At 42.3% G+C, this 14097-nt stretch overlaps 1 protein-coding gene across 1 annotated transcript; it reads right to left on the minus strand.

The window, feature by feature from the left end:
* Positions 1-6256: 6256 nt before the first annotated feature.
* Positions 6257-6938, minus strand: LOC144264678 (interferon beta-like). The gene is made up of 2 exons (XM_077816454.1): positions 6434-6938; positions 6257-6327 (listed from the first exon to the last, which is right to left on the minus strand). The coding sequence occupies exons 1-2, from the start codon at positions 6936-6938 to the stop codon at positions 6257-6259; spliced, it is 576 nt and encodes a 191-aa protein (XP_077672580.1).
* Positions 6939-14097: the final 7159 nt, after the last annotated feature.

Below are 14097 nucleotides of genomic sequence, written 5' to 3' on the forward strand. Positions count from 1 at the left end.
CTGCACCCCAATCTTGCATTTACTCCACTGGGAGTTCTGCGTGTGCATTTCGTGGCAAGCTGAAGCTTCAGGAGCTAAGAGTTATATGAAAGAGCGAGAAATTAAAAAAATCTGAATCTTAGCTGTTCTTGTTCAAGTAAGAAAGCTATGGGAATAAAGACACAAAATCTCTCAGCATATTTTCATCAGCAATGAGCCTGTTTTCTGGGAGAGGTTAGATGCAGACTGAGCTGGGTGAAATATTTGCTAGAATTTGATGAATTCCTGTATATTTAAATTTCAGTGAAGAGAGCAGGAAATTTTATTGGAATATTTTTCTTCTGTGTCAGCCATCTTAATCTGAATGTGAAATTAGAGATTAGTTTAGCCCCTTTTCCAATCGGCAAATCTGCAAATAAATTCAGAATTTGCTAATGGATTTATTTAAAGTGATTTGACAAATGATTTATACACATTCCACTCTGATTGCTCAGGACCTCGTCACCACACTCATTTCCCTATGAGTATTTGCTATTCATAATTTGCTACTTGTCCTGTGTGATGGTTCACCTGAGTCAATGCTATTGTGTCTGTTCCTGGGATGGTTGCCTTCAAATTGAAAACTGCTTTCCAGATGGCTGCATGAACTTTTCTGGAGAAAAGTCTCTTTAAAATATGTATTGATATGAGTGTTTCTTATACTTTCTCACTCCAAAGATGTTCTTTTCTAACAAAAACTCACACGTACAAATATTTCAGAAAATGTTTACAAAGGGCCAAACATTTTTCATAAATGTTGAATTAGTCTCAAATGCTTAGGCTGTGGCTGAAGTATGTGGTTGGCAGCGCTACTGTTGACTGATAGCTCTTCAGAACTACTATCCACCTACACCAAACTTGGTAGAGAGGAGGATCCTCACTAGATCTGATGCCACTGGCAGGTTTATTACTATAATTTAAAATGTTGGGTTTAGGTAATTTTTAGGCATTGTTGATGTTATAACTGAAAGTTTAATCCATTCTGTACACCAAACTGGTTGTTGGTGGCAAGGAGCACACACGCCTGATGTGGAGGGTGTGGAGGGGTGGCACCAGCTGGTCAGAAAGCTGGGGGATAGAATTGCTGACTTGAGTGTACACAAGCCTGATTCATATGGCTTGATTTGTTTGTGTGTGCGTGTGTGTCAGGCGGAGGCTGGGGGAAGGGGAGGAGTCTCTGTAAGACTTATTACTTTTAAAGTGATATTATGAAGTTGTTGTCATGAAATTTCCTCATCATAGGAAACCTCTTTCTATGTGTATCCATCCGGTTGGACAGGACCTCCAGAAGGTACTCACTAGGCTGAGGACAACGGGGACACTTAACTTTAAGACTGTGTTTCCGAGTTGGGAAACGAGTCTGGCGAAGTTGGTGTTAAGGAGAATGGGGGTTCGGAGTGTGGAAAGTTACTGAAGGTCAACAAAGAAACAGATGACAAAACCAAAAGGTTCTAAAAGAAATCCCAAGGGGAAGACCCACAGGACATTTGGGCAAGAGGAAGGAAGGGGATGAACTGGCCAAGGCCAGGTTATGTGAGGTGGAGGAGAATGCTCTGTTTTTGTGCATATAAGTGATGCATTGCAATAGAAGGATGTTGGATGACCCCAAGTGATTCTGATACAGGCTCATAGAATGGCCTGGTGTGTTGAGGAAACTGAGGCAGGGAATTGCGGATAGGGTTTACAATTTTTGTTCCATTTTCTGTATTTCCGAGTGATTAATTAAAGAGCAATAGTGTGTTAGAATCCTGTGCGAAGTGTCTCTGTATTGTAATCTACATGTACTACATGGCCCCTGGAAGAGGTAAACACCTCTGGATATATTTCTGGGAGAGGACATGTTAAAGCACATTCTGAGCTTCAAAGACTACCCAGTTGACATGTTGGATGAGCCCCCACTTGTAACGCCGACAGGCTGAAGTTGTCAGCAGGCAGGATTGAACCATGGACATTTGAACCTTAGTGTATGAGCCTTGACTGTGTGAACATGTGATAATGCCTCTTAAGCCAGGGTTGTAGCAGACTCTTGAATCTCTAAATGGTTCAGGTGCCAGAGGGTGACAGAGCACCACACCATCCAGGCACGGGTTGTATATTTCCCCTCAGTGAGGAAGCCCAAGCCAAGCTTCAGAGACTTCCCAGCTGATATCCCAGCTAGGGTGACCAGACAACAAGTGTGAAAATTCGGGGCAGGGGGTGAGGGGTAATAGGCACCTAGATACGACAAAGCTCCAAATATGGGCACTGTCCCGATAATTAAAAGTTTAATGTGTAAAATAAGGGGCCAGGTATGAAATATCATCAGTATCATACCTAGAAACTACTCATTTGTAACCCCAGATATCTACATAGATCAGGAAATGTCTAGAAAGACGCAATTACCTCTCTCTCTCTCTCTCTCTCTCTCTCTTTTTAATATTTACCGTTTGTAAGAAGAGGGTTGTTATTTTGATTTCTTACGACGTTTGTGCACATGGTTTTTACTTAGCTGGTGGCAACAGCTGATTTCTATTTTTTTTTCCTTTTCCTTTGTCAGCTCTTCCCTGGAGGGGGAGTGAAATTATAGTGATAAACCTGCTGGTGGCATCAGATCTAGTGAGGCTCCACCACTCCACCAACTTTTGTGTAGGTGGATCGTGGTTCTGAAAATACTCTTTGGCACTGAAAGGACTGGGGCAGGGAATCTAATGGGACCAGAGCTGAGACAGATGCTTCAGATCTGTGTCTGGAGAGACCTTTTTGATCAGTGCAGAAACCATAGAATCTGCTGAGTGTGGAGATGGAATGACAGCCACTTCCATGAGGAAGGCTGGGGTCCAACCTGCTCCTCCTCCTTCCTGCCCACCATTGGAAGGATGTGGGAGAACTTCAGTGGGGGATATTTACACAGTTTTCCTCTCTTTTAAGAAATGCGAGCTGGGATTCCCCACAGGCATTGGCTGCTCCTTATGATACAGGTGATATTGTCAAAGAGCTCAACTGAATTCTCCACTCAGCATGGCCCCTTTTTTAATTCAAGGTCTGCTGGCATGAGTGGGAATAGTTTCTCTCTGGCACAGAATAGGTTTGGGGCAGTTAGACTTTTTCAGAAGAATTCAGTATTGTTCCTGGCTAATAACTGACTGATGTATTCCCCCTGTCATAAATATAAAGGGAAGGGTAACACCTTTCTGTATACAGAACTATAAAATCCCTCCTGGCCAGAGGCAAAACCCTTTCACCTGTAAAGGGTTAAGAAGCTAGGATAACCTTGCTGGCACCTGACCAAAATGACCAAGGAGGAGATAAGTTACTTTCAAAGCTGGAGTGGGGGGGGGGGAACAAAGGGTCTGTCTGTCTGTCTGTGTGATGCTTTTGCCGGAAACAGATCAGGAACGCTCTTCAGAACTCCTGTAAAAAGTTAGGAAGCAATCTAGCTAGAAATGCATTCGATTTCCTTTTGTTTAAATGGCTGGTAAATAAGCTGTGCTGAATGGAATGTATATTTTTGTAACTTAAGGTTTTGCCTAGAGGGATTCTCTGTGTTTTGAATCTGATGACCCTGGAAGGTATTTACCATCCTGATTTTACAGAGGTGATTCTTTTACTGTTTCTTTCATTAAAATTCTTCTTTTAAGATCCTGATTGCTTTTTCATTGTTCTTAAGATCCAAGGGTTTGGGTCTGTGTTCACCTATGCAAATTGGTGAGGATTTTTATCAAGCCTTTCCCAGGAAAGCAGGTGTAGGGCTTGGGGGGATATTTTGGGGGGAAGACCTCTCCAAGTGGGCTCTTTCCCTGTTTGTACCTTGAGGAAGTTTTTAACCTAAGCTGGTAAGAATAAGCTTAGGGGGGTCTTTCATGCAGGTCCCCACATCTGTACCCTAGAGTTCAGAGTGGGGAAGGAACCTTGACACCCCCAAACTGGGGGCTGCATTTTAGAGGTGATAGAGAAGCTTTGATAATCCTCATTCTAATGCCCTATTCCCGCTCTCATTACTCACATGTACTTTTATTTGTGGTGTGCACTCAAGAATGAATTTTGTCTGTGCTGTGCTCACACAAAAATGATGGAACCGAATGTGTGTGGGGGACACACAAATGATGAGCATTCATGGAAGCCCACACTTAATGGGCAGGCTGGTGCTTGTAAATGTATTGTGGGGAGGTGGTATGTGAAGGCACACAAACCTGATTGATGGAGTTATGAGCAAGCTAATTAAATGGTACCTTAACTGGTGTGTGTTTGAGGGTGTATACTGTCTTGACTGGTGCCCTCTTCTCCCCCCAGCACCGCACCCCCCCAGCAGTAGTTTGGCCTATTCCAGGACATCTACTCCACCAAACATCCACAACAAGAAGTTATCTGCTCGGGGAAAACAACCAAGGAAAAAGTAGCAGAGGAAAAAGAGGCAGAGATCAGGAGTGGTGCATGGTTTGTTATCGTGGAAAGATTAATTATCACTCCATACCTCCTTTTTTCCTATGGAAGTACAGTGAACTTGCACACTGATTCATCCGTGTATCTAAGTATGTTCCCAGCTGGAAGCATGAACACCAGTAGGATGGGTCACATACTAGAAGTCACGTGCATAAGTACTTTCTGGACTTGGGGTTTTAAGGCTGAACAATAATAGAGTGTTTGGTTGGATTTTTTTTAACTAAATCACTACCACTATGTTGCTATTTTGTATAAGATAATAATTTATTTCAATTATTCTACGATAAAATATAAATAAGCATAATAAATAATAGACTTATATAAATATCCTGTTACAAATATCATAAAATGATCTGAAACTATTTCCACAATGCACAAATAGAATAAATAGTAGCAACAGCTTTTAAAATTCCACTGCATCTCATTGTAAATCATGTCTAAAATGTTCATTGATTTCAGTTAGTCCTTCTAAACAGGTTGGTATTTTTAATTTCTAAACTTCTTTGTGACTTTGTCCTGTAGTTGAAAACTGCATAATTCCACTTGGATTCTCTTGCCAGCACTGATGCTGAACTGCTTGTCTGCTAGAGGAAATAACTGGTAGCTCTTCACCTTCATCCTGGTGAGCTGAAGGTCCGTCCTTCCGTCCTGGTAAAAGAGTCCGCTTTCCATCATTGCAACCAAACCTGTCTCCAGATGCCCAGCTGGCTGATGAGTCTATGTTGGAATCTCTGACTGGAACTCCCGCCTCAGGGAGCTTGTTTGGAAGCTGTTCCAGTTGACATGTGTTATGCTGTTATACTGTGGTTATACTGCATGTTACAGTTCAGAGGTGAAATTGGATCAGAGAAGAGATCATAGAAATATAGATCAAACAGACAATGTCAACAATGTTTAAGGTCCAACCCTTTCTTTTAAAATTCTTAATTGTCTTGTAACTTTTTTGCGTCGATATCCTTCATTTTGCATTTTAAACCTGAGTAAATGAACAGAATATTATCACATAAAAAGAAATTTGTGCAGTTGGAATTTCATGAGAGTGAATGTACGGCATAAGACATCAAGCATTATGGAGTTTTAGACGTCACTGTGGGAAGAATCTGCAGAGAGGAGGGATTCCACTGCATCCGTCTGTCTTCACCTCAGTAGTTGCAGCATCCGGAGCTGAAATGAAATCGGAAATAGTTGAAACACAAAGGGAAAAAATATAATCTTCATTGAATTGATCTCAAGAAATTAAATGAAAATATCTTTTCCACACGTAAGCTCGCAAGTCTTTTAGTATGTTCATATTTTTTTAAAAAGTCTCTAGGAAGCTTCTCAAACCTTGGAATACTAGAAATAGTTCTCATGAGGACAAATTAATTAATAGCCATGCTGATAATTGTAGAAACACACTATGTATGTCGAAGTCAGAGTGCTTTGGTCATCAGATAATGATACTTTCTTCCCTCGCATACCACAAAGTGCTGGTGAGGTGCCGAAGGATTCCACATTTGTGTTCTTTGTTGCATGGTCTGCCAATTCCCTACTGCACAACAGTACTGATATGTGAGAGATTATGAAGATGTGCAAAAATAAACAATAGTAGAAACACCAAAAAGTAAATCCATGTCACTGAAAATCCATTTCCAGGACAGGACAGGAAGAGCCTAAAGCTGCTGCCATGGAAATCAGTTGCGATTTGGCCACTGATCCTATAAAAGAAGAATCAGGCCCTATATAAGCAGAGTTATAAAATATCCGTTATCTCTGTTCAGCTGTATAAATTACCTTAATGTGAATTCATTTACTCCAGGGAAAAGTTTTGTACTGTACCTTAGTTACTCAGCCTTCGAGTGAGTTTGTCAATCAGTACAAAACATCTGGGTATTTCCGTGCGAATGATTTTTGTAAGAGTGGTGGGTGAAATTCTGTGGCCTGCGTTGTGCGGGAGGTCAGACTAGATGATCATAATGGTCCCTTCTGACCTAAATATCTATGAATCTATGAATCTCCCAGGCACACAGGCTGTATTGCTTTTCTTTCAGGAAAGCATCTATCCCCTGAAAGTATTTTTTCACTCTGCGACTGGTGATCTGGAGGTCCTGACTTTCTGGGTTGGTTAAGCCCTTCTCTGTCTGTGCTCTCAAACATGCCTCCAGCCGCTGAATTTGCTGGTAAAGGCCATTTTGGAACCTGACTATGGAAGCCCCATCCCAAGCACTTTGGGTGAGGTTTTTGCTAAAGATGTTGAAGATCTCTTGGAGGATCTCTTGAATTGCCACCTTGGCATTCTCCTTCTGGGACACTGGGAGTTGGAGGACATCCTGGGTGGGCTTGAAAGCTGCCCTTTCATTTATGCATTGTGAGGGGAGATTTCCGCTCACTTTCTCCAGAAGCTCCAAGCTCTCTTTGTTCACTTTGTTCTGCTGGAAGTGAAGCATGGTACAGAGCTGAGATGAGATTTCAGTGGAGAAGAGCAGTATGAGGCAAATGTGCAGCAAACACCTGGTGGTCATGCCGATGTCTTCCACTTCTTCCCTTTGTGTGGAACCTTGAGCCTGGAGTTTGTTGAGGGTCCTATGTAGACTGCCGTGTCTTTCCTTCATGTCTCTGACTTTAAATAATTGGCTGCAGAATTTTTGTTTCATCATTTTCTGTTTTTTTTTAAAGGTTTTTCCCTCCTGGAGGCTTCAGTCTTTTTCTTTCTGTATAATTCACTGCTTTCTAGATTCTTTCTTTTCTTTCTTCCTCATTTTTGTATTGTGAAAGTGACCAAACCCCTTTCACTTATGCTGGATCCACATACATACAGGCTTTTCATGATGCATTAATTTAAAGATCTAATTTAATAAGATCATCCACACTTCAGAAGTGGTAGTGAGAAGACCGCCAAGTCATCAAACCCTACACTTCTCATTCATCACTTCCTACATTTGACAGACAAAACTAGTTTAGGTACATTTAAAGATTTGAGGCCTGGAGGAAGTGGGAGGAAAGGGTTGGCCTCAGGAGAGCTGGAACAGTTTGTGTAGTGGGGCTGTTGAGAGCCATTGAACCAAACTGTAAACTGTGAATATGAAGGAAACCACTTCAAGCCAGGGGGTATGGCAGCACCTATGTTAGGCCTCCCAAAAATAATGGTAAATTTCAACTTCAGTCATGCAACCTGAAAAGCACACTTAATATGTAGACACCAGCAAATATCAGTATCTTCCTTCTAGGAAAACACAGGAGATAGAGAGTGAGCTCTGAGAGAATGGAACCTTTTTTCATTTTTTGTTTACTTCCAGATCTGAGTGTATATACTGTAGCTGAGGAATCGATGCAGTTAGACGGTGTGAACATGTTGTCCTATTGGTCACTCTGAGTAGCTGACAGTGGTGAAAAATGGAGGGTAATTAGTAAAACAGGATGAGCAATTAGTTACACATACTAGAGAGGTACCCACATGGATGATTGTGATTTACAGTGCGGCCAGAAGGAGGTTATGAAGAGAAGTCCTGATTTGTATTTTTAACAGGCATGTCCCTGGGTTGTAGTCATTCAAAGAATTTTTTAAAAATCAAAATCAGTGTTCACCATTTTGGCTAGTTCCTTCTCTTAACTTTTTTGTTTTCCCCTTGGCGTGGGCAGGGAAATTCTTCTGCTTTGTTTTAGCCTCTTGGTTTCCTGTGGTCACATTTCATTTTCTGGTTCTCTTGCCCGAGCACAGATTGTTGTGCTGGATTTTGCCATCGTGGCAGGAAAATGTGTTTTCATCCAAAAAGTAAACTATTTTCACTGAAATTAAAAAAGAAGAATCACCTGAATAAACCATGAAAACATTTCTGTGCATATTAATTTGGTTAGAGTCTCCCAAGGCTTCCTGCACTTTGATAAGAACTATCAGAGTCTTATATCAGCGACATGAAAGTTTCTGAATAGTGCAGAGAAAGCAGACTTACCAGAGCCCCCAGATTGCCATGCACTACGCTCCCCATTCTCGCATTACTTTGCATGGGTGTTGGGGATGTTTATCCCACACGAGGGTGAAGTCCAGAGAAGATGTTGAGGAGAGAGGGAAATAAGTACTGTAGTATGAATACTAGGAGAGGAGAAGGTAACAAAGTAATCACAGGGTAATGCGGGGCAGGGGAGCCAAATCATCTTTTTCAGTAAATCTGTATGGTGACAGCAATTTAGGGGCACTGGAATACTTATTGTTGTATGGCTGCTGAAAGCCATTGAACAAAACTGTAAACCCTGTATATGATGGAGACCATGCATTCACTTGCTAATGTTACGTGACGCTGCTCAACCCCAGCACCCCTACTTCCATCTTCCCTGTAGCAAGTAGGCAAAGAACCAGTCTATTATTTGAGAAAAGTTGGTTACAAGGGCCTCAGAGCCTGCTGCAGAGGATCTGTGCAGGGGTAGAGCCCTCTGCTTATGCCTCTTCCCTGTGCCACATGGAAGGGTGTGTGGAGTGAGATGAGGTGCCGTGGAGTCAGATGCTTTTGCTTTTAAAGAGAGTGTCTGAGGCAACTGCAGACTGAAGGAAGCCCTGGTTTCATGGCTGTAACAGAACCTCGCTGACAGGGACCGGAACGGGGCTCTGAGTGGTCCCAACAACTGATGCAGAGACTCAGTACCTCTGTGTGAAAAGACCTTGTGTTCTGTGTAGAAGCCACAGGCTCATCTGTTTCTACGATGAAGGCTGGGGACAAACCTGCGAGTATCCCCTCCTGCCTGCCAGCGGAAGGATAAACGTGAGCTGAAGTGGGGATGTATTATTAGCATGTTCCTTCCTTTTTATCCCCCTGTGGTTGGCTTTCCCACAGGAAAGCCTGAAATTTTAGATGATACATGGCATCAAATGGCTTCTTCAGTAGATGAATGGATTGTTTTCCACATAGCACAGCTTATAAACAATATGATGGGATGAATGTCAGGAGGTTCCCCACTGCACTCCATGAGCAACAAAGCAGTTAGAGTCTGAAGAGTTTGTATGGCTCCCAGGTGCTATATGACGGCCATGTTCCATCAGAGGTGGGGGGATACATTCTGCGGGTGGTGATTTTGTCATCCTTGACTTTTTCATGCAGTCTAATTTTGCTCTCATTATTCTCAGATGATTGTGTTTTGTCAATATAACCTTTGGCTCCAACTACATGAAGGAATGAATGAAGGGAGAAAGTTTTGGGCAGGAAAGAACTTGGACAGCTGATGGCTACAGCTCTTGGAAAAAACAGCACCACAAGAAAGGAGAGGCATTTGTTTTAAGAGTTAACTCCTTTTACATGCCTCTAAACCAGCAGGTCCCAAACTGAGTTTCCTGAATCAGTGGCAGTACATGGAGTACTGGGTGATGGTCTTCAGAGAACTGGCAGATCCCATGTTCCTTTAAAGACCGCTAAACTTATATAAATGCATTTCTAGTAGCACCTTTCTTTGTAAGCATTCGGTGTACTTAGCACACACAAATGTTAGCTGATCCTGAATGGGAGGGGAAAGGATCAATTTTTGAAAGATGAGGCCCACATAATGAAATGTTTGAGAACCCCTCAGCTAAAGAGAACAGAGGGCAAAAGCTTCTGCAATGCTGCCATCTGTTGACTGTGAAGAATTTAGTCTCGTATTAGAGACACCATAGTTTGGACTGTGTTACAAAAGGGATTTAAAATGGGACATACCTTCCTGGTTTTTTTCCCAAAGGCAGGTTTCCAATCAGTGTAAAAATTCACACACACTTTGTTTTTTTACTATTTGAACATTTAATGTAGTGGTTGTTTGACTTCTTTAAAAACTTTTAAATAATTAATGCTAGACAATGATGGGACTGACTAATAGGTCTTCAAAAATACTATCTACCTACCCAAACTTGGCAAAGAGATCCTTACAAGATTTGGTCCAATGGATGGTTTTTGCTTTTGTTTTTTGCTTTCGGGTAATTTTTAACTATTGGGTTAGGGTAATTTTTTGTCATTCGCAGCTCAACTGAAATTTTGATGCACTGTGATCCTTCCGCTGGTGGTTGTTGGTGCAACATGCAGTCCCTAAGCACACACGCTCGGTTTGGGAGCACCCGGGGGAGAGCAAAGGGAAGCAGCAGCAGATGCTTACAAGCCTGAATGACAGGAGGGGTTGGGTATGTACAAGCTTGATAGTGTTTGTGAGCCAAGTGTACCCAAACCTGACTGGTGGAGGGGGAAAATTAGACCCACGTAACCATCCCTGATGGTGGTGGGGGGGGAGATACGGAGTCTGCGTACATGGAAACCTGACAGTTCACACACATCTCATTGGGGAGGAAGGGGACAAGCAACTTTGTACCAGGACAGCCTGAAGTCTTCCCCTTAGAATGCCTGTGTCTCCATCATCCCTTTCATTTCATCAGAATGAGCTACTGCTCCAAACACTTGCAACTACAAATGTTGTGGGTGAAAATGATCTGTTAACGGGCAGAAACACAAAAGCTGCAGAGTTGAGGTTGTAGTGTGTGGTCTGTTGGAGTGGTAAAACTAGTTACCCTAGCTATTTTTCTTATGGAGTCACTGCTGAATCAGGGTTTATGTTCACAGTGTACTTGAGCATGTTGTCAAGTTTAACTACTTATGTCAAAGGAAAGCTCGTGTACTTAAAGTTAGGCAAATGTTTACAAGTCCTTTGCTGAACTGAATCTTAAGGGAAAACAAGAGAAGATTTTTATTGGATCTCTGTTTTTTAAAAAAAATCTAATTAGTACAAATCACTACTGCTGTAGGTTGCTATTTTGTAGAAATAAATATTTATTTATAAATATTATAAAACCTCTGGAAAAATAAATAAAAGCAATACATTAATATTGTGAATAAATATAAATGGATCAACATAAAGACACTTTTACAAATCCAGTAAAATGATCTGAAAATCTTTTCACAGTGCAGGAAAAGAATATATATTTGCACTAGTTTAAAATTTCAGAGTGCCTAATTATAAGTGACCTAGAAACTGGGATATTCTTCTTTCTTTGTTATCCTTGCCACAAAATACACCTCCAGAAGTTTCCCTTGCTTATGAGTCCATGTCAGGATCTTTCCATGCGACTGTCGTTCCAGGAAGCTCGTAAGAGTATTTTGCATGAGATGTAGGCAGAGGTGAAAGTAAGGCGGTCCGGTCCAAAATACTGGCACTAGCCGATACACCGTGCCATAGCAGGTCGGCTTCCTGAGGCTGGCCATTTAAAGGGTCTTGGGCTCCTGGCAGCGGCCGGAGCCCAAGGCCCTTTAAATTGCCGCCAGAGCCCTGCTGCCAGAGCCGCTGGGTAGTGGAGGCAGCTCAGGCCATGATTTAAAGGGCCCTTTAAATCCCCACCGAAGCCCCTGGCCACCGCCGCTACACCAGGGACTCTGGCAGGGGGCTCGGATAGCGATTTTAAGAGCCTGGGGCTCCAGCCGATGCAGGGAGCCCCAGGCCCTTTAAATCTCCACTAGAGCCCCAAGCCCCGGGGTAGTGGAGGCAGCCAAGAGCCCCTGGGACTCTGTCGTCGATTTAAAGGGCCCGGGGCTCCACTGCGGTAGCGGCGGATGGAGCCCCAGGTCCTTTAAATCACCCCGAGCTCCGGCACACCCAGCTGCTTCTGCAGCTGGTAGCCCGGGAATTAAAGACCTGGGATTTAAAGGCTGGGCCTCTTCCGGTTGAGGCCACACCTCTTCCGGTTGAGGCCCTACCCCCTGCTCAGGACTGTGGCATACTGGTAAGTCCTTTAAGTTACTTTCACCCCTGGATGTAGGAAATCTGTTGGAGGATCTCCTGGATGGCCACTTTGGCAGTCTCTTTCTGGGTTTCTCTGGGCTATTTTCAGCAAAATCTTCTGTTTAACATTTTCTCATGTGAATAAATCAGTCTGGTAATGGCAAGGAGGACATAAATAGTGCAGTTGAAGTTTGGCAGTTTGCTTAACTCAAGATGGACTGATAGGAGTCTCGAAAGCTGCTGATTCGAGAATCAGTTTAGAGACGAAGGACTCCAGTGGAGGTGCAGTTTCATTCAGCCGTTTTCAGAGCATCATTACTGGAAGCATCACGTGCTGGAATGAAAAAGGGGAATGGTTCAAACATGGAGAGATTCAAATGCCAAATAGAGGCCATCTTTTTCTAACCAGTTGTCAAATCCTAAATCCTGAGCCTTAGTGCACTTGTCAACTTGTCACAATTTGTTGTTACTAAAGCTGTTGAATTTAGCGGTAAACAAAAGAAAGAAAAGCAGAATAAGAACCCTCGGCCATCCCTATGTGCAAAATGAGCTGATGGGATAGAAGAGTGTGAACACAGACCCCCCATTTTCTGGTGTCCGAACTGGAACGTTGTCTAACGAGGCAGTTGTTGAAAGGGGGCTTCTCACTGTTCTTTTCTATTTGGCATAGTTAGTTATCACTCAACAATATTTTGTCTTTAGTTAGCAGTTATGATATATTTGTATATTTTTCATATAGAATATTGTGTGTGGTAGAGAAGCACTAAATTATATGCTACTCTGAAAAGATTTGAGCATGCGTTTGAAATAGCTGACATACCACCCCTGACATAAGGCATTTTGTCATATTTTAATTTCTGTAATTGAAGAAGGTCAGCCACAATTCCACAGTGGTACAGAAAAGACCTCCAATTTGTCAGACAGTGCACTTGCCATTCATTACCTCCTTCATTTGAGAGACAGAAATTATTTAGGAATATTTAAAGTTTGCTAGGCATTGAAGAAGTAAATGTGGGAGCAACGGGTTAGGCCTCCCAAAAATATTGGCAAATCTCTACTTTAACGATTTCCTCCGTTTAGAAGGCACATTTAAAATCTAGACAGCACAAACCATCGGCATCTTTCTTCAGTGAAACCATAAGAGAGAGAGTGCTCTGAGAAAATGACACCTTAACTTATTGTTATTTCCAGGTCTTAATATACACAGTGGAGCTCAGGAGTAGATGAAGCTGAAAGGTGTGAAAATCATGTCCTGTCGATCACTCCAAGTAGCTGACAGGAGTAAAAAATTGAGAAGAATTCATAAAATAGGATGAGCAATTAGTATAGTAACGCATGCTAGAGAGGTACCCACGTGGATGACTATGATTTACAATGTGGTCAGAAGGAGGTTATGCAGAGAAGTCACATTATGTGTTTTTTACCAAGTGTGTCCTGGAATGAAAGAATTCAAATATTTTTTTAAAAAATGAAATTCAGTGTTCACCATTTTTGCTGGTTCCTTCTCGTTTAATATTGGCCTTCCCTTGGGCTTGGGCAGGGAAATTCTTCTCGTTTGTTTCATTCTCTTCACTTCCTGTGGACACGTTTCATTTTCTGGATCTCAAGCCCTAGCACTGTTCTGGAGTTTCCATCATGGCAGGGAAATCTGTTTTAATTCAAGAAGAAAACTATTTTCGCTGAAATTAAAAAAGAAAAATCACATGAAGAAAGCATGAAAACATTTTTGTGCATATTAATTTGGTTAGAGTCTCCCAAGTCTTCCTGCACTTTTATAAGACATTTGAGATTTTTAGCTTTAAATTTTTGAAAGACACCCTGCAAAGCAGAGAAAGCAGACTTACCGCAGCCCGCGGTAATGGTTGTAATGGGTTCTGCTCCCCATTCTCCCATGACTTTCCAGGGGTGTTGGGCATCTGTATTCCACACGCGGGTGAAATCCCAGGGGAAGATGTTGCAGGG

The sequence above is a fragment of the Eretmochelys imbricata genome, chromosome 5 (assembly GCF_965152235.1).
Source record: "Eretmochelys imbricata isolate rEreImb1 chromosome 5, rEreImb1.hap1, whole genome shotgun sequence".
Taxonomy (NCBI): Eukaryota; Metazoa; Chordata; order Testudines; family Cheloniidae; genus Eretmochelys; species Eretmochelys imbricata.